This window comes from Alexandromys fortis, unplaced genomic scaffold (genome assembly GCF_014885135.2).
Source record: "Alexandromys fortis isolate MF-2015 unplaced genomic scaffold, M_Fortis_MF-2015_v1.1 scaffold_94, whole genome shotgun sequence".
Lineage (NCBI taxonomy): Eukaryota > Metazoa > Chordata > Mammalia > Rodentia > Cricetidae > Alexandromys > Alexandromys fortis.
This window is the reverse complement of record NW_026067979.1, coordinates 693,199-713,109: the sequence shown is the minus strand read 5'-3', so window position 1 is coordinate 713,109 and position 19,911 is coordinate 693,199. Positions and strand designations below refer to the sequence as shown.

General features: G+C 41.6%; 2 protein-coding genes across 4 annotated transcripts in view; one reads left to right on the top strand and one right to left on the bottom strand.

Annotated features, from left to right (window-relative positions):
• Positions 1-83: 83 nt before the first annotated feature.
• On the top strand, positions 84-11,944 carry Psmg2 (proteasome assembly chaperone 2). The gene is made up of 7 exons (XM_050157902.1): positions 84-241; positions 3,608-3,779; positions 4,384-4,442; positions 7,727-7,845; positions 8,218-8,391; positions 10,408-10,528; positions 11,656-11,944. The coding sequence occupies exons 1-7, from the start codon at positions 185-187 to the stop codon at positions 11,746-11,748; spliced, it is 795 nt and encodes a 264-aa protein (XP_050013859.1). The 5' UTR covers positions 84-184; the 3' UTR covers positions 11,749-11,944.
• A 7,038-nt stretch (positions 11,945-18,982) lies between these two features.
• Ptpn2 (protein tyrosine phosphatase non-receptor type 2) overlaps positions 18,983-19,911 on the bottom strand; it is a 60,775-nt gene continuing 59,846 nt past the window's right edge. For all 3 annotated transcript variants that reach the window (XR_007594590.1, XM_050157908.1, XM_050157907.1), the window contains one exon: positions 18,983-19,343. Coding sequence is in view for 2 of the 3 variants with exons in the window: in XM_050157908.1 (XP_050013865.1) it covers positions 19,322-19,343 (22 nt within the window). In the remaining variant the exon portion in view is untranslated. The remainder of the gene's footprint in view (positions 19,344-19,911) is intronic.

The window sequence follows — 19,911 nt, the reverse complement described above, 5'->3', positions numbered from 1 at the left end:
GTCGGTCCCCCACCTGAGGCCCGGGAAAGGCAGTCGGCCACGCGCTGGAGGCCTCTTTCCGCGCTACGCTCAGGCAGAGCGCCGGCCGCCCGAAGGACCCGAAGGACCCCGGCAGGTCACGTGTTCCGCCTCCTGCGCTCCGGTCTGTGCTCGTGCTCCTGCTATTTTTCCGCCCGTTGTAATCATGTTCGTTCCCTGCGGGGAGTCGGTCCCCGACCTAACGAACTTCACACTCCTGATGGTGAGTCTCCACTTGAGTTTGGCGCTGTCGCCATCCCGACCCGGAAAACGCCACCTGGTTTTAGGAGAACCGGGCTCTTGTTGCTGCTTCTGGAGGTTGTCGCTGTCAGCGCCACCAAAACTAGCCTGCTTGCTGTAGCGTTCGTTGCCTGTCGACTGTAATGTTTGTAGATTGCAGATGCGTGGCACATAAGTAGCGTGGGGGAAAATCCTTAGGTTTTATCCATGAAAGTCTCTTTTTCAGGTAGATTGGGTCAGTACTGATCTAGGCCATCAATTGCAGTTACTACCTTAGCTTATGGGCAGTTGTAGACTTTGTCCTGGTTTAGTCATTTTTTGATACGCATTCTGTTACAGTGACTGTTAGAAGAGATGCTTGTCATCAAAGTTTACAATGTAGTTAGAAACACATGTACATCAGTAAAAGCAATAAATAAGAAGACGAAAGGTTGTAAAAAGATACAGAAATGAGATCATGGACCGGAGGAAGGCCAGGAGTGCTTTGAACAAGTTTGTATTCCCAGCACTCCAAGACTGAGCCTGGAAGGCATCTACAGAACATCCTGAAGGAGGTTGACCTTTCCTGAATAAATAAACCAACCAGGACAACAAAAAATGAGGGTTAAGGAGCTAGAGAAATGGCTCGCTTATTAGAAGCTGTAGGGTTCTTGCAGAGAATGGAGTTCAGTTACAGGCTCACAGTGGCGTATAACTGCAACTCTAGGGGCCCTGACACTCTTGGGGCTCCCTCGGGTTGCTGAGCTCACATGTGTATGTACTCACAGACGCATCATTTAAAAATGTTTTTAAATTTTGAAACGTTGACAGGAGAAACACAAGGGGCTTTTGATCTCTTAGACAAATTGGTGGCCAAAAAGATGAGGCTAGGAGTGCCCTGAGAAATGGATGCCTTTTAGGCAAAACCAAAGCACATATGCCTAGAAAACTGCAAAGAATTTAGAGTGCTACGTGGAGAGAGTAGGCCTGAGGCCCAGTGACCTAGATGGGACCAGAGGAGAATGTAGTGTTTGCTATAAAAGGAGAGACAGAGATCTCTTATGTTTCAAGCAGGTAAGTCTTTACAAAGTGTTCGTTTGGGAGTGGCACCATTAGTAGGTGCTCAAGGGGGCAAGCAAGTTACTAACGAAATGGTGAAGAATGCTGTTTGCTGGGTGGTCACATAACTGGGAGAAGTGGAGATAGAGTAGGGGTCCTCAACCTGTGGGTCAAGTCCCACCCCTTTTTGGTGTTGAACTGCCCATAAGGGCTTAAGATTATCTGAAAACACAGATGTTTATGTGACAATTCATAAACAGTAACAAAATTCCAAAGTAGCAGTGAAAATGATTGTAAGCCACAACATGAGGAATGGGGTAGAAGGGGGCAGCATAGGAGGGTTGAGAACCACTGAGGTAGGGCATATGTGTTCATGTATTGGAGACAAAGTTCCTGCCTACTCTGTAGTGGACCACTGCGAGAGCATTTTAGCTTTCTAGAGGCCTGAGAAGTGGTGTGGCAATGAAGGTACTATGGCATCAAAAGTACACTTTTTTTTTTTTAATTTTAAGAATTCCTATAAGGGTGGTAGTGGCACAAGCCTTTAATCTCAGCATTCAGAAGGCAGATCTCTGAGTTCACGGTCAGCCTGATTAATGTGTTGCATTCCAGGGCTACCCAGAGAGATCCTGTCTCAAAAAATGAAAGAAAATTGTTTTGAAAATAAAGGGGGGAGGGGCTGGAGAGATGGCTCAGTGTTTAAGAGCGCTAGCTACTCTTCTAGAGGACCTGGGTTCAATTCCCAGCACACACATGGCAGCTCACAAATGCCTGTGATTCTAGTTACAGAGGATGTGACTCCGGTGGCAAAACATCAATGCTCATAAAATTAAAAATAAATTTTGCAAGCCGGGCAGTGGTGGCGCATGCCTTTAATCCCAGCACTCGGGAGGCAGAGGCAGGTGAATCTCTCTGAGTTCGAGGCCAGCCTGGTCTACAAGAGCTAGTTCCAGGACAGGAACCAAAAGCTATGGAGAAACACTGTCTCGAAAATCAAAAAAAAAAAAATGCAAAGGAATCAAAGTACTGTCGTATGTTTATATACCAGTGGGCATAATCCAGTAGTATAATAAGACTGATGGTTTTACCCAAAAGTAGCAAAATCCTTGGGGAAATTACAGGAAGTAACCAGAAGTCTGGGTCAAAGAGAGAGTGGAAAAGTAGCCAGGGAAGACTGCCATTCAAAAGAAGGTGTTCCTTGCCTTGGGACACGTACATAGACTGTTATCTATGTTTAAAAATATAACAAACAGCTTCAGGAGATGGCTCAGTGAGAGCTCTTATAGCTCAATCTTGAGGACCTAGCATTACTGGCACTCACATAAAAACTGTGGCTTTGTTGGCCTGTAACCCCAGCACCATGGAGGGCGGAGATAGAAGGAGCACTGAGTCTTCCTGGTCACCAGCCTAGCTCTAGGTTCACTCAGAGATCCTATCTCAAGGCACCAAGACAGTAACCGAGCAAGATGCCCACACCCAGCATTATCCACTTGTCTCCATGCATGTGTCTACAAGCACCTGTGCCCACACGCCAGGAAGCGGCGTATGCGACAGAAAAGATATTTTTGGTGATAAAATTATTTGCATATTACATTACTAGGTGTAAAGGAAAAGTAAGAAAATCCCTGGTTTAAGCAAACAAATAATATTGTTCTTTTGTGAAATACAAAACAGGAGAGGTTTGGGCAGAAATTTAGCTTTATATGAATTGAGTGGCCTGTACTAATAAGCACATGGCGTGTCCAGTAGATTAGAGTTCAGAAAACTCTTGTACGGTAAAGGTAACTATTTGGCTCTTTGAAGCCATGGGGGAGAGAGAGAGTGTGTATGTGTGTGCTTGTGTTTAATGTGGGGATACAGTCATTCCAAACTCTGAAGTAAATAGTGTAGCAGGCTAACTGAAAGAACACCCAAGATTTGGTTGTTGTTCATACCTTAGCTCTTCCCCTTTTTCCCTACCTTGAAAATACTGTTAGCAACTGTGGCTCTCCCCTTTACCTTCTTCGTGAAGTCTGTAGCCTTTTGTCACCTAGAGTAAGCCTATTCTTGATCACCCTACTGAAAACAGCACACACGCATACACTGTATTCTTTCATGACACTACTGTACGCATTAAAGCTATCACAAACAAACCCCTTCCTTAGTAGAATGGAAGCCTTACAAGGGCAGCAAGTTTGTTGGTTTGTTTTACTTTGTAAAAGAATTGGTGTCTTGCTGTGTGCCTAAGCATAAGCATTCGGTATTCTTGCTATCTAAACTTAAAAGTGCTGCCAATTTTGGTGATTCATAGCGCATATCTTTTTTATTTCAGCCGGCAGTATCCGTTGGAAATGTTGGCCAGCTTGCAATTGATCTGATTATTTCTACACTGAACATGTCTAAGATTGGTTATTTCTATACTGATTGCCTAGTGCCCATGGTTGGTAATAACCCTTACGCAACTGCAGAAGAAAATTCAGACGAACTCAGTATAAATACTGAAGGTATGTCTATGGCATTTTTTTCTATGTAGAATATTTAGTTATTTGAGACTATATAGCATCAGCTTTTCTGGAACTCCTGGCCCTCCTGTGAATGAACATGTCCAGCCTGAGTTCTTTTAAACTAGGAATAGGCTCGAAGGAACAAAATACAGTGACACTTGAAATGCTATGGTGAAACTCACTGCTCTGCTAATCTAAAACAGGATAGATTAACTCACCAGCTAAAGTGAGTGAGGGCTAACAAGCAAAAAGCAAGAGCTTCCTTTTCCATGTAGTTTTTATATGAGGTGCCACCAGAAGATGCTACCCAGGTTTAGGGAGGATCTTCCTATCTCAGATGGTCTAGTCAAATCCCTCACAGGGGTGTTTTAGTTGGTTCCAGATAGAGTCAGGTGGACAATGCTAACCATCACATGTGGGTTCTCGGGATCCAGACTCTGGTCTTCACACTTGTACACTAGTTCTAAAGCCTTTATTTTAACTGTTGAAAATATTTAAGTGCAAAAGCTATTGTACTCAAGTGTTAACTGATCATACTAATAATTTCAACTTAGCAGCTTCTTCATTGTAGCCTATCCTGTAATTTCCTTTCTTCTCCTTGTAGTATATGCATTACCTTCACGGAAGCTAGTGGTGCTTCAGTTAAGATCAATTTTCATTAAGGTTGGTATATTTACTTTTTTAAATTCATTAAAGTATAGCAACAAAACACAAAGTGAAACAAGCATTGAAAATCAAGACATAGAATCATTTCTCCTGTGTTATGTACACTTAGGAAAGGTCTGATTTTGATAAAAAGTTTATGATATTTCAGTTTTGTTTACTATCATTGAATTTTTATACTGGAAGGAATTGTGACTTGTAAGTTTTTATTACATTCTCAATTCAGGCCGCACTGCAGAAAATTTTTAGTATATGAATTGTTTATCCAAACTGCTCTAGTCACTACTCAATTTTATAAAACTATTGTCATCACTCAAGCTTCTGTTTCACCTCCATAAACACTTAACAATCTGTGTTACAACAATAATACCAGTCATCTGAACCAGGTCAAATCACATCTTTTCCTCCTTGAAGCCCTCAGGTGCCTGGAGCACCTAAATAGAGCCTGCTTGTTTGTATCCCGGCCGCCCAGACCCGGAGAATAACACAGAAACTATATTAATTACAACACTTAATTACAACAGTGGCTTAGGCTTCTTGTTAACTAACTTTTGCATCTTAAATTAACCCATTTCTGTTAATCTGTATATCACACGAGGTTGTAGCCTACCAGAAAGGTTCCAGGGTGTTTGTCTCCTTCAGTAGCTACATGGCCTCTCTCACTCTGGCCTTCTCTTCTCTATCTCTGCTTGGAATTCTTGCCTTGCTCTATTCTGGTCTGCCATAGGCCCAAAGCAGTTTCTTTAGTAACCAATGGTAATAAAACATATTCACAGCATACAGAGGGGAATCCCACATCACCTCCCCTTTTCTGTCTAAATAAAAAGGAAGATTTTGACTTTAACATAGTAAAATTACATATAACAAAACAGGTATCAAGCAAGAATTACAGTTACAATATTTATATCTACTTTATCTTTTATCATAACAAAGGAAAACTATAACTGTCTTCCTCTCCATCAAAGACCCCAAAAAGATATAATATTACCTAAATTAACAGGAAATGCGTTGTAAGCAACTTTGAAAACTCTAGAATTTATAGAGACATCCCACTGCCTGGACAGTTACCCAAAGTTCTTCTGTATCATTGGGTCATTCATCTTCAGCCTACAGGCTCATAGTATCCAGTAGACTTTTCCATGAAGCAGGAAATTTGAAAGACTATTTTGCTTCTACTGGCAGTTTGTCACTTTCTTCTGTATCCTGCAGAATGTCTGGCAGATTCTTTCATGAAGCAGGAATGAAGGACTGTCTCACCTTTAGGCAAATTCAGCAGTCATTTTTCTGTGGGTCTTGCATGTTCAGTTCATACAGCAGACCATCAAACAGTCCAGGCAAGAGCAGTGTTTTGCCCAAATGGCTAACAAACTCCTAAGGAGCCTCTTCTATGCCCATCATCCTCTTAAAGTAGATTGGTGCTGCCAGGAGCAGATGTATCTCGTTGTCATGAAGTCCTCAATTCTTAAAACATTTTAAATGCCATATTCTGTTGTTGAAAGGTTTGAAGAATACCTATCCATCTGAATATCTAGAAGAATACCTAACTAACATGACTACAAGCTTGACTATTATAGATGACTATTAACCTGTATTTCTTAATTATACATTACATTTTTAAATGAGCTGCACAAACACAATACCTTAATCAAGAGCAGAAATTTACATATAACAAAATTGATCTTAAATATGTGTCAATAAACTTAAGGTCCATACCAGTGCAAAGTATTTATCTCTGTAGCACTCAGGGGCTTTCTGTCTCTCAAAATTAATTCTCTATAAGGACCTATGAGACTCTATCAAATGTTTACTGAATTTCTGTTGATTATTTATTATCTGTTCAGGGGGTCAGAAAAACAGAAGGTTTTTGTTTTTGGAGACCAGAATCTGTTATGTAGTTAAGAGTTAGACTCTGCCTCTCTGATGTGTACTATCATTCCCTGTTAAGAGTTTAGTGAGGTGGAGGCAGGTGGATCTCTGAGTTCAAGGTCACCATGGTCTACAAAGCAAGTTCCAGGACAGCCAGAGCTACATAGTGAGACCCTGTCTTGAACAGCTCCCCAGAAAAAAAAAAAAAAGAGTTTACTGGAAAAGTTAACTGTAGCATAGTTTCTATTTTTTTACCTAAATATAATATATATGAGAAAGAATACAAGTAAGAATTCTTCCAAGTGAAGAAAGAGAATATTATCAGCTATCCAAGAACACACAATGATAAGGTAAATCATTATGATAGAGGTGACCGACCCTAGAGCAGATGTTTCGGCAGCGTTCTGGGTGAGTTCATCTGTGCCTCACAGTGGCGTGCCTGCTCATTCTCTTTCTGTGTCGCGTTGTTTTTAAATGCACCATTGCACCACTCTAGCTACATTTGTGTTTTTTCCCATGATGATGCTTTTATATTTGTTTGTTGGGAGTGCTTTTGCTTTTCTTTTTGTTTTTCCAGTTTTAAAAATTACTCCCAGGACCTTGGTCTTACTAGGCAAACACACTTAATATATTTCATCCTTAAATATCCACACAGCTTTGAGGAACAAGGACAGATACCCAAGCTCTGCTGAGTGGTGTATGTATTTGAGGCTCAGAGTTCCATCCCAGTCATGGGGCCGGGAGTGGGGGTGGGGACGACTATACTAAAGACAAGGACAGTCTCACAACCACAACATCATTCTTAACCCTGACACTATTATTACCGACTTGGAAGTGCCATTCAGTGTATTTAGATCTTCCCAATTTTCAAAAATCTTTATGCTCTAGATCCAGTCAAGGCTGACATGTTACACTTGGCAGTTACATCCTTTAGTTGGTATTCTTAACTGTTGCCCTCATCTTTCTGTTCTTCTCAGTATTGATTTCTTTGAGAAATCAAAGCCAGATATTCATTACTTTGTGTTCACCTGATTATTCCTTTTTTAAAATTATTCTACTTACCTCTACTTGTGATCATAGTGCAATGAAATTTTTAATAAGAATACCTTGTATATAACTATGTAGTTAGTTATTAAGTACAATAGATTAAGTAAAGGGAAGGGAAGTTTTCCTTAGGATAGAGATCTACATTTTTCACAATTTATTTTATGATTATAAAGATATTTTAAGTCATTGATCTTTGCCCTTCCTTTTCAATTTAAAAGAAGTAAGTGGATTTGAGGGTACTGATCATTTTAGTGTGTCAGTAAGTCATATTATTATCATGTGAAGTTGATAGATAAATGGTTACATAGGTTATTTTTATACTCAGAACTCAATTTCTTACTTTCTTTCTATTGTCTCAATGGCTTACAAAGTATAAATCCAAGTCATTCTGTGAAAAATTGCTGGTCTGGGTGAAAAGTAGCTGCTGTGCCAGGATTATTGTTCTTTCAAGCAGCCATTCATACCACCGTAATGATGTACAACTTCGAAGGTACGTTCTTGCTATTGCTATGATTTTTTTTTTCCAAGGCAGGGTTTCTCTGTGTAGCTCTGGCTATCCTGGAACTCGCTCTGTACTCCGTTGACCTGGCTGACCTTGAATTCACAAAGACACACCTGCCTTTGCCTCCCAGATTAAAGGTGTGTGCCACCACCACCTGGCTCAGAGTGAGTTCTTAAATAAAAAAAAAAAGACAAAATTTACCAGAAATAGAAGCTTTTATACTTTATCCCAAACAAAGTTAATAAAGTAGTATATGAACTATTCTTACTATTCTAAGATCTGACTTGTTTGCTTCTTTGATTTTTGAGATGGGATTCTCTGGTATTTCTAACTTTTTAAAAAAAAATTTGATTTTTCTAGTACTCCCTTCCGGTATCTGCTTACACCTTCTATGCAAAAGAGTGTTCAAAATAAAATAAAGAGCCTTAACTGGCTAGAAATGGAAAAAAGTAAGTGCATTCCTGAAATGAGTGATTCTGAATTTTGTATCCGCATTCCTGGAGGTGGCATCACAAAAACACTCTATGATGAAAGGTGAGTTTGTCTCTTTGTGTCTCATCGTCTGCATAGCCCAAGTTGGCCTTGATCCCCTGATCCTCCTGTTTCCACTTCCCAAGAGCATGGAATCTGTTTGTACTGTAGGCTGACCTTCAACTTACTTTAATAGCTCAACCTGTGATCTTCCTGTAGTTACCTCCTAAGTGCTAGAACTAAAGCATGCATCACCAGACTGACTTATCTCTGTTCTCTTATAGTGTTTAATCCTTTACTAAACAATTACTAATGAGGAAGGACTTTTGTCATTTGCCATTTGTTTTTTGTGTGTTTTACAACTTTCTGTTTGCCATTTCTTATGTTTCTTGATGTTTTGTAGTGATAGATTTTGATTCTTTTCTCTTTTCCCTTTGTGTTGTATAGTTGTTTGTGGTTCAAAGGATTGAACTTGGGTCCTCATGAAAGAGTTTATGTATGCTTGCTCTCTGCCTCTGAAATAGACTTGTAACCTTTCTATAGAGGTTCTCTTCATGGTCACCCTGGTGGTTACACATGCACCTCCAGGTTATCCAGCTGAAATTAGCACTGCCTTCAGCTGTGCAGAAGAACTCAGTTCTAAACAGCACTGTTCAGCATCACACATTTTGCCTTTATTCAGTGCATACCCACAACATGGTTTATAATTGTTTTAGACATTTGTGTACAGTTTGTTTTGATTAGTCTATGAATTATACACAAGGTGCAAATGAAAGGTGAAAACTATCGCACCTTGCAGGGGAGGCGTCTGCTGACGTCCTGTGCCGTATATTCTGCTCCACCCCTGCTGGGAAGAGATGGGATGAGCACCACCCCTGTGCCCCTCAGATTGCCTGTGGGCAAACACACCCTTCCTCTGCTCATTGGACACAGTGTCAGCACGCCTGTAGTCCCACACTTAGGACTCTAAGGCAGGAGGATTGAGAGTTCAAGTCTAGTCTGGGCTACATCGTGAAACTGTCTTAGAAATAATCAATGAGGTTTGCTTTTGCAGACCCTGAAGGAGTATTGTGGCTAATAACTGTTATAAGTAACCAACATGATGGTGCTTGGCACTTTGCTGTGCTGTTGATGCATGGTTCACTACAGATACCTTTGCTAACCACATAAGAAAAATAGTTCAAAAGCTATGAGCTTAAATGACTTCCTCACAGCTATACACATAATAAATAGAGCCAGGATTCAAACAAGGGGTCTAGCATTCTGCATTTTTAGCTTTTTTAATCTCTTCACTGGCAGGGCTAATGCCCATGGTGCATGGCACATTAGATTTTATTCTTGATTGAACTTCTTATTGTTTATGGATTTTTATGAGTTTTTTGCCCCCTTCCACTGATTTAGGGATTAAACCCAGGTCCTCAGAAATGCTACTTCTGCAAGAACTTTCCATTGAGCCAGATCTCTAGCCCCTCCTGTTTTTTATTTTGAAAACATTTAAAATTTCTCTCACCAAAACTGTATGAGCTTTTCAGTTTGTTTTTCTGGAACAATTTATTTATATTATGTTTATGTTTCATTTCCTTCCCTTTTTTTTTTTTTCTTGACACAGGGTTTCTTTGTAGATTTGGGGCCTAGCTCTTGTAGACCAGACCAGGTTGGCCTCAAACTCACAGAGATCTGCCTGCCTCTGCCTCCCAAGTCAGAGAGATCCCTCCTCTCTGATGACCCTAGCTTGTGTCAAGTTGACACAAAATTAGCTAGTGCATATACTCAGAAATCACCACTGCACGGCTCAAAGTAGGCTTTTGAAGTAGATCAGAACACAGTTCATGTATTAATGGCTAAAAATAGAAAGGTTGGTTTTCCCTGAGAATGAGAATGAGGCACATACTTGCATATTTCCCCAGCTCCTGGGAAGCCGAACATATGGGACAATAGGAGGTAAAAATAATTCTTTCTTACAAAGTGATGTCTTTTGTCTAACATGAGGCATGCTAACTTAACTGTAAAGATTCACACACTACAATAAGCATCTCGTATCAGTAGAAAACACTGAATTGTTCTCCTTATTTCTTGTAGCTGTTCTAAAGAAATCCAAATGGCAGTTCTGCTGAAGTTCGTTTCAGAAGGGGACAATATCCCAGATGCAGTCAGTCTTGTCGAGTATCTTAATGAATGGCTTCAAATAGTCAAACCGTCTGTAAGTCTCTGATCTGATTCTTTCTGTGTTCATTAACTTGCATTTTATGTGTAAGTAGACTAAAGAGATGAAAGTTTGTTCAGTAAATAAACATCTTTACATAGCTTATTTTGAGCCAAACTTGAGAATAAAGGAGGACAGTAACTGATCTGTTATCTCATTGTTTGATTAAGGCAGACAGGAAAGCCCTACGTTCCTCAGTGTGCTCACTGTTCAAGTCAAAAAAAAAAGAAAAACTTTTTGTTTTGTGGTTTTGTTTGGTTGGTAGGTTTACTTTGTGGTACATGTTCTCTCTGTGTAGCTCTGATTGTTCTGAAGCTTGAACTCTGCCTCCCAGGGCTGGATTAAAGGTGTGTACTCCAAGTGCTGCCCCAGGCAACTTCTTATAATAATAAACCAGAATTCTGTGCGGCACAGTGCTGTAGGAAAGTAGTGTTGCTGTGGCCATGTGAGCATTACCATGGCTATTGAATATACTGTAATTGACATATCTTTTCCTGTCGTGGAGTGAATGCTATACTCTTAGTTAGGGTTTCTATTGCTGTGACAAAAGACCATGATGAAAAAGAACTTGGGGAGGAATGGGTTTGTTTGGCTTACACTTCGACATTGCTGTTCGTTACTGAAGAAAGAACAGGAACTCAAACAGGACAGGAACCTGGGGGTGGAAGCTAATGCAGAGGCCATGGAGGGGAGCTGCTTACTGGCTTGCCCAGCTTCTTATAGAACCCACTACCACCAGGCCAGGGAGGGCACCACCCACAATGGGTTGAGCCCTTCCTCATTGCTCACTAGTTGAGAAAATGCCTGACAGGTGGATCTCTTGGAGGCATTTCCTCAGCTGAGGATCCCTCCTCTCTGATGACCCTAGCTTGTGTCAAGTTGACACAAAATTAGCCAGTGCATATACTCAGAAATGAGCCTGTAGGCCTTACAAAGAGGGATGTTGCACACCTTTAATCCCAGCACTTGGGTGGGAAGCGGGGAACATATTTGAGATGAAGGTTAGAAACATTATTTTATCTAATTATGTACAAAACTTGTTGCTTTAGCTACAAGTGTCAGGACCAAAGGAGATTTGAGTGGCGATATTAAAGATAAAACTGTCTTTTGCGGTTCTGTTACAGAGTAACAACCCCACAGCATCTGCCTTGCCATGGAAGATCCCCAGCTCCTGGCGTCTCCTCTTCGGCAGCGGCCTTCCTCCTGCACTGTTTTGATCAGTTTTGAGCCTTCTCGCCTCATCCCAAAGAAATCATAAAATGAGCTGCTGGATATATGCTATACCGAAATGTATACTTTCGGGGATATGTTGGAAATGGTTTTCACAGAAAAACCTCAAAGAGGTTCTAGTTGATATACTTGTTATATACAGTAAATGTAAATTTTGTACAATAAAACTTTATTTCCTAAACAGTTTGTCTGAAAAGTATCCCTTTTTAAATGAGTACTGTAGCCGGGCGATGGTGGCGCACGCCTTTAATCCCAGCACTCAGGAGGCAGAGGCAGGCGGATCTCTGTGAGTTCGAGACCAGCCTGGTCTACAGAGCTAGTTCCAGGACAGGCTCCAAAGCCACAGAGAAACCCTGTCTCGAAAAGCAAAAAAAAAAAAAAAAAAAATATATATATATATATAATAAAAATAAATCAGTACTGTGCTAACTTCCTGTTCCTACTGTGATAAATTATCACAAGCCTAGTGGAATGGAGCCATGAGTTTATTTTCTAGTCTACAGGGCTGCAGTCCAGCTGGTGTCAGCTGCTTTTCCGCAGGATAACTGTTACAGTGATGTCAGAGTGAAACTAGGAGGACGAAAGGCTACCTGTTAGACTGAGCAGTCCTTTTTATCCTTCTTGTTTTTGAATCCAGTTTCTCTGTGTAGCCCTCGCTGTTCTGGAACTCTCTGGACCAGACTGGCCTCAAATTCGGATCTGACTGCCTCTGCCTCCCTGCTGTGATTAAAAGCCTGTGTCACCACCACTCGGCCAAACCATGCAATTCTTAAATGCAGTGAACATCAGGCCTTACAGTTTCATACAGTAAAGAGTAACAAGCATAAGAAGTTAGTCTGGTCCTGACAGAACAGTGGTAAGTGACTTCAGTGTCTTGCTGTTAATCTGTCCATATATCATCCAAACAAAATCCAACTTCAAGTTAAGCTACATCATACACATATGGACTTAACAGACTTCATCTAACAGGGGTACACTCTGGCCATGGGATCTCTAACAGTGATGATATTCTTGCCACAGAGCAAGTTTTAACAAATTTAAGAGAACCAAAATAATTTATTTTATGAGCTCTGTGAAAAGACGGTGTCACATCCAACAAGACGGATAAGGTGCTTGCTGCCGAGCCTGACAAAATATGAGTTCAAGTCCCATATGAGCAGCTCCCTCTACTGCCTGGGAGAATGATCCATGCCCTTCCGCTGACGTCTTTTCACATGTAGTGGCCATGAGAGGTGTGCTAGAGACAATTTGGACCTCACAGCAGCTCATCCCAGATGTACACAGTCTAACTGAACAGAATCCATGTCATTCAGCTCTGAGGCCTGAGAAGAGCAGCCTGTGTGAGGTCAGGAAGAACTGAATTCTGGCCTGCCTTGACCCAGGCACATGACTGTTTCAGATGTAGGGGGTGCCCAGTAGACTCGGCCAAGACAAGTTCAGAGGGCACAAGTGTCCGTCAAAAGTTCAGTTGACAGAGCTGGAGAGATGGCTCAGCTCTTCCAAAGATCCTGCGTTCACTTCCCAGCAACCACATGGTGGCTCACAACCTTCTAGAGTGAGGTCTGGTGCCCTCTTCTGGCATGGAGGTGTACATGGAGGAGCAACATCTTATACATAATAGATAAATACAACTATTAACAGTGGAGCTCAAAATGAGGACCTAAGTTGGGCTGGTGGTGCACATCTTTAATCCTAGCACTCAGGAGGCAGAGGTAGGCAGGCAGATCTCTGTGAGTTCAGGCCAGTCTGGTCTACAGAGCTAGTTCCAGTATAGCCAGTGACAGAGAAACCCTGTCTTAAAAAACTAAACAACAAAGAAGGGCCCAAACACTATTCTCAAGCAGTTTTATTTATTTTTGATAGAAAATTTTCTTCAATAACTCACATTTTAAAATGTTTAATTTAATTTTATTTTAGTTTTTTGGAGACATGATAATCTCTGGTTAGCCCTAGCTGTCCTGGAACTTGCTCTGTACACCAGGCTGGCCTCAAACTCACAGAGATCTGCCTGCTTCCTGACTACTGGAATTAAAGGTGTACACCTCCACTGCAACAAATAAATAGAAAGAAGAAAGAAAAAAAAATTAATTCTGTAGAGGTGGCAACTCTCCAGAGGTAGAGAAGGCAGATCTCTGTGAGGTCAGCCCGGTTACAACAGTGAGTTGCACAAGAGTCAGAACTACATACTGTCTTTTGTAGCCCTGACTCAAAAAACAAAACAACAACAAAAAGATTATTCAAATAAACAACAGAAAAATTTTAATTTTTACCTCATTTTTAAAAATAAGATTTTGTTCTGAAACCTACATCAGGCTTGAACTATCTTTGCTCTCCTGCCTCCATCTCCAGACAAGTATGATCAATCATACCTGGATTTTTATATTGGAAAAAATTAGATGTATTTATGAGTATTTTGCTTACATGTATGTATGTGCACCAAGTGTGTGCTTACTGCCAGCAGAGGTCAGAAACAGGGCATTAGATGCCCTAGAACTGAAGTTATGGATGGTTGTGAGCCACCATGTGGATGCTGGGAACTGAACCTGGATCCTCTGCAAGAGCAACAAATGTTCTTAACCAATGAACCATTTCCCTACCTCCAGCTCCCATTCCTGGCTTTAAACAGCAGCACACACAACAAAAACAGTGAAGATGGCTAATGAGATAGCTTCGGCAGTCAACAGTGCTTGCTCTAAGCCTGACGAGCTGAGTTTAGTTCCTAGGACAGACACACACACAGAACATGTGTGTGTGTGTGTGTGTGTGTGTGTGTGTGTGTGTAAATAAATAAATGGGTTTTGGGTTTTGTTGTTGTTGTTTGTTTCAGTTTTTCGAGACAGGGTTTCTCTGTAGCTTTGGAGCCTGTCCTGGAACTAGCTCTTGTAGACCAGGCTGGCCTCGAACTCACAGAGATGATCCTCCTGCCTCAGCCTCCTGAATGCTGAGATTAAAGACATACACCATCACCACCCCGCATAAATGTATTAAATAAATAAATTTATCATCTTGAGATAATTTTGAAAATAGTAATCATTCAGCAAATGTTTATGGACAATGTCTTTGTCCATTTTCTTTATATAACAAAATGCCTGAGGCAGTGAGCTTTATGAATTAAACAGCATTCAGCTCTAGGCTGACTCATAACAGTTCACTCTGAGAGGAGCTAATCTTTTCTTAGATCTACTTCAGTCCCCTCCAATGAGGCCCTACCTCTTAATACCCTCTCAATACCCTCCAATTGGAGTCAAGATTGCGGCAGATAAACCTGGAAGCAGTCTAGCGCTGCAGAGCCTTCCAGATGGCATCCAGTTGTGTTAGTGAATGTGTATGAACTCCCCTCAGGCCTGGGTCTCACAGACCCCAGCCTGCTGAACCACTTCCAGTCCCTGTGCATCTTTGTTGGATGCAGCTGGAAATCTTCCAGACTTCACGTGTGGAGCCATGCAGGTTCTGTAGTCCCGGGTCTGCTGCCTCTATCTTCACGCTCAGACCCTAGCCAGGTTCCTTTTATGGCTGCCTCCTGACTGCTGAACTGTGTGTGGAAACAGTTCTCATATGTGCTCAGGCCACGCCCAGTTAGACAAACCACTTCCTATTGCCTGTGAGTCAAGATGTGGGACTCTCAGCTGCTTCTCCTGCACCGTGTCTGCCTGCCTGCTACCATATCGGAAACACAATGGTAATGGATTAAATCTCTGAAAACATAAGCCACCCCAATGAAATGTTTTTCTTTTATAAGAGTTGCTGTGCTGGAAGGAGGTGGGAATCCCAGCTCTCGGAAGGCAGAGGCAGGTGGATCTCTCTGAGATCCTGATCTGAGCCTGGTCTGCAGGGTGAGTTCCAGGAGAGCCAGGACTGTTTCATAGAGGAACTGTGTGTCAAAAAAAGAAAAATATGAGTTGTCCTTGGTATGCCTAGGTCACGGAGTCCCCCCAAAACCAACTAGGAGACAGAGACCTGTATGTAACAGCAAAGAGCCTTTATTCTTACATAAGTTTGTGGACTGGAGCTCTCTTGTGTCCAGCGAATTGGTGTGGAGAGCCCAGAGTTCAGTTGGGGTTGGGTTTTAAAAGGCAAAAGTTGGGGTGAGAGATTTCTAACTTTCAGGACCCCTGATTGCCTGACGTTTGTCGAGGGGTGTCCTGGTGAAAAGGGAAGGGTGTGTGCTGGCGGGTGATCCTATCTATAATGGTTGGAACGTTAGGAATTTCCTTTGGATGGTGTGTTCTGGGTGGTGCCTCGTAGTCTAGGTTGTGGTCTTTCTTGTAACCAGGTATTGTCTTAGGGTAAACTACTGAGACTCGGGCCTCTATGGAGTTTATCATGGCTGGGTCCTACAGCCGTGGTCATGGTGTCTCTTCAGGGCAATAGAAACCCTGACAGAAGTTGGAACCCGGGACCGAGATAGTGCTGGGATAGGCCAGACTGTGCCTTTAAGGTATATGGACTTTGGGACTGTGGATTAGGAAAGGAGTTGAACGCTTTAAGTGTTGCTTAGTGGGACATACTCGTAAAAACATGGAAGACAAGTGGTTCTAAGTTATTGAACTGTGGAAGCCTGGCTCAATAGAAAATATATTAATATGTTGTCTAAAGGGAGTGGTAACCTCAGGGCAAGATGCCACCCAGCTAAATTCCAACTAGTGATAAAGAAGGCTAAGGGAATGGTGATGGGGCACACTTTTAATCCCAGCACCTAGAAGGCAGAAGCTGGTGAAGATGTAACTGAACAAGAGGACCATGTTCCATCCGCAACAAGCAGCAGAACTCGGAAGCTTCAGCCATGTGGTTTTGGAGTTAAGGATAGAAGGGGTTATGGAATTTCCCTCAATGACTACAGGAATCTGCTGAGCCAGACATGTGTCAGGATGTCCCTGAATGGAGGCCTAAAGAGGCCATTCCATGAAGCTGTGAAGCTGAAGCCTGGATTTGCCTTGGAGACCCCAAGATATTGGAGATGTCAAAGTCATGAGATAGCTGCTGAGGAGAACGGCTGACAGGGAGTGGAACCAGCCCAAGAGAAAGAAGTGTGTTGCAATCAACAAAGCTGGAAGGAGTGGGATATAAGAAGAGCATTTTGACATCAGACATGAAGATGCTGAGTTTGGAATTTGCCCTGATGGTTTTCAGTCTTGCTTTTGTCCAATATTTCCTCACTATCCTCCCTTTGGAACAGGTAATATATATCCAGTGTCATTACATGTTGGGAGTATGTGACCTGTTTTTTTTTTTTTTTAATTTTAATTTTACTGGCGGTTACAGATAAGAGACTGACAGACTCTCAGAAGAGACTATGAACTTTAGTTTAAGTTTGGGACTGTTAAAGATGGCTCCCAAAGGGAGTGGCACTTTTAGGAGGTATGGCCTTGTTGGAGGAAGTGTATCACTGTGGACTTTTGAGGTCTCATGCTCAAAATGCACCCAGTGTCTAAGACTACTTTCTGTTGCTTGCACAAGATGTAGAACTCTTAGCTACCCTCTACAACACCAACGTCTGCCTGCACGCCGCCATGTCCTGCCATGACGATAATGGACGAAACCTCTGAAAATGTAAGCCACCCCAAATAAATGTTTTACCTTTATAAGAGTTGCCATGGTCATGGTGTCTCTAAATAACAACAACAAAAAAACCCTAACCAAGACACTGGGAAATGTGCATTCACCATGGCTTACCATACTTGCTGTTTATTCTATGAGAATCTGGAGGTGTGAACTGAGAGTCATGGAAGTACACTCCTGGGCAGGTTGGTGAAGATATTCTGAGAGAATCTGTAAGTATGCAGCACTGCTGAGGCGAAGGGAAGTCTCTCCTGTAAGCCACACCACAATGAAGCTTTAACCAAGGCAGGGACGGAAGGCAACTGTCTGTGAACAAGATTAGCAGGCTGTGAACAGGGGCACACAGCTAAGTAGAGGAAGCAGGAAGGACTTTCAAGTTCCCAGTGAGTGCAAAGCACGTGAAAATGGGAATATAGATCATGTCCAATTCTGGAGGCTAAGGATCCAGTTAGGGATAGATTTAGGGTTTGAATCACTGAAGGGAGATCTGGCCTGGGGTTTAAGAAGTTGCATGTAGGGGGCTGGAGAGATGGCTCAGAGGTTAAGAGCATTGCCTCCTCTTGCAAAGGTCCTGAGTTCAATTCCCAGCAACCACATGGTGGCTCACAACCATCTGTAATGGGGTCTGGTGCCCTCTTCTGGCCTGCAGGCATACACACAGACAGAATATTGTATACATAATAAATAAATAAATATTTAAAAAAATAAATAAATAAATAAATAAATAAATAAATGAAGTTGCATGTAATCAACTTCAGGACATGACCAAGACTTGTACAAAGATGAGATCAACCACAATCAGTATGTCAAAACCAGAGGCCAAAGATGGAATCTCTAGAAATAGATCTGAGTTGGAGCAAGCCCAGAGATGTCCAGTCTGAGGAGTCCACGGTATCACTACTAGAAGCCACATGGCTTTCTATGATTATGGTTGTAAGTGAAGGGCTTTCTGGCCACCTCTGGAGGGGATTAAGAAAGGTGTGTACCACGAATGAGAGGAAGGGGAACGGATTTCGTGGCGATTCTGACACAAAGGGAAGAAGCCTGCTGTGGTACTCTGGGGTAATAAGCTCTTTAGGAAGGATACAGCAGGAACTCAAAGTTACCCAGAAACTTTGGCATACAGGGTAAAAAGGAACATAATGCAAGCAGACTTTTAAAGGATGAAGGAGGTGTGTCTATGATTTACTACTTGGAAGCACTGCTGCTCTGTGACTACTGCATGGTTTGAGTTTTTCTCCAGCACTAAGAGGGTAATATTCCAAACCCACCACTTATCGTGCAAATTAGATGGGGAATAAAGGAGAAGCCACAAGTGGAAAGGAACCTCTGACATCTTTACATAAGGAAATTTTGGAGAAGACACAATGTCCAACACAAGACAAATATGTTAAAAGCTGCACCAAACAATAATACTATTACAGATTGTTTTCCTAAGTGACAAGAACAATATTGTAACTTTTCTGTTGCTACTTCTGCCTAACCAGTACTACTTAAGCTAGAAAGCCTACTGAAGCCAAGTGACCTGTATTTTGAACTGATTTCCATTTAAATGTTAATTTCTAGCTATAATAAAATTGAGTGAACCCATGAGAAAATATCCACTATTTGAATTGGAGCTGTCCTGAGATAACACATACACACACACACACAAACCAATGGTCTATTTAATAAAAATATTTAATGCTGCCAAAAAGTATAAAAATACATTAGGAATGGCAGTACAATACAAAGTAGTCTCTTCTAATTTATTTCCTTTACATCTTTCTACATTTCATACATGTTAAAAAACAACACATCAAATTAAAGGGTTTGCGAGTCTTCTGCTGGTGGTGTTCTTCATCCCCTGGATGTAAAGCTTACTTTGTAAACAGACAACAGGTGAGGCAATCTACAGGGTTAGCACGCCTCACTTTAGTTTCCGGAGTGGGCTTCAGGTCTTGCTTTGCACATCAAAGGTTCAAAATTTATAGCTGCAGAATAGTCTCAAGTCATGAATATTTAGGTGTCTGTCAATCTTGGCCTAAAACATAAAATAAGAAGTCATCTATTCAATTCCTATTCACCACACACGGAGATGTACACAGATGCAAACACGAAAGGACTAACACGGAACTGAGAAGTCAACCAAAACCCAATCCAACACGTCACATCCAGTCACACAAGCGCTTCCCCAGAGGGCGGTTTCCGGGGAGAAGTGGTGCTGTGAGACAGACCTCTTCAATAATCACTGAGTCTTTCAGGCCATCCTGTTCTACTCAAGAAATGACCTCGACATAATTTACCAAGAGACAGACGAGTTTAAAAACTAATGCAGTCACAAGAATAGAGCAGGCTTGTACTCTATGTGTTAGACTTGCCCACAGCCTGATTTCAATGCAAAAGTCCAATCCCCTTTGGACAACCACTGTCAGACAGACTGCTAGAAAATTCAAAGTCTGGACATAAAGTGAGCTTGTACACTTAAATTGTTATTTTCAGCCTTTGTATTTTCTCCTGAAGGATAACATTAACGATTATAACTACTAAAGTAAGTAAAACAGTTCAGTGCATTTTAATGCCAAAAGTAAAATGAAAAAAAAAAAAAAAAA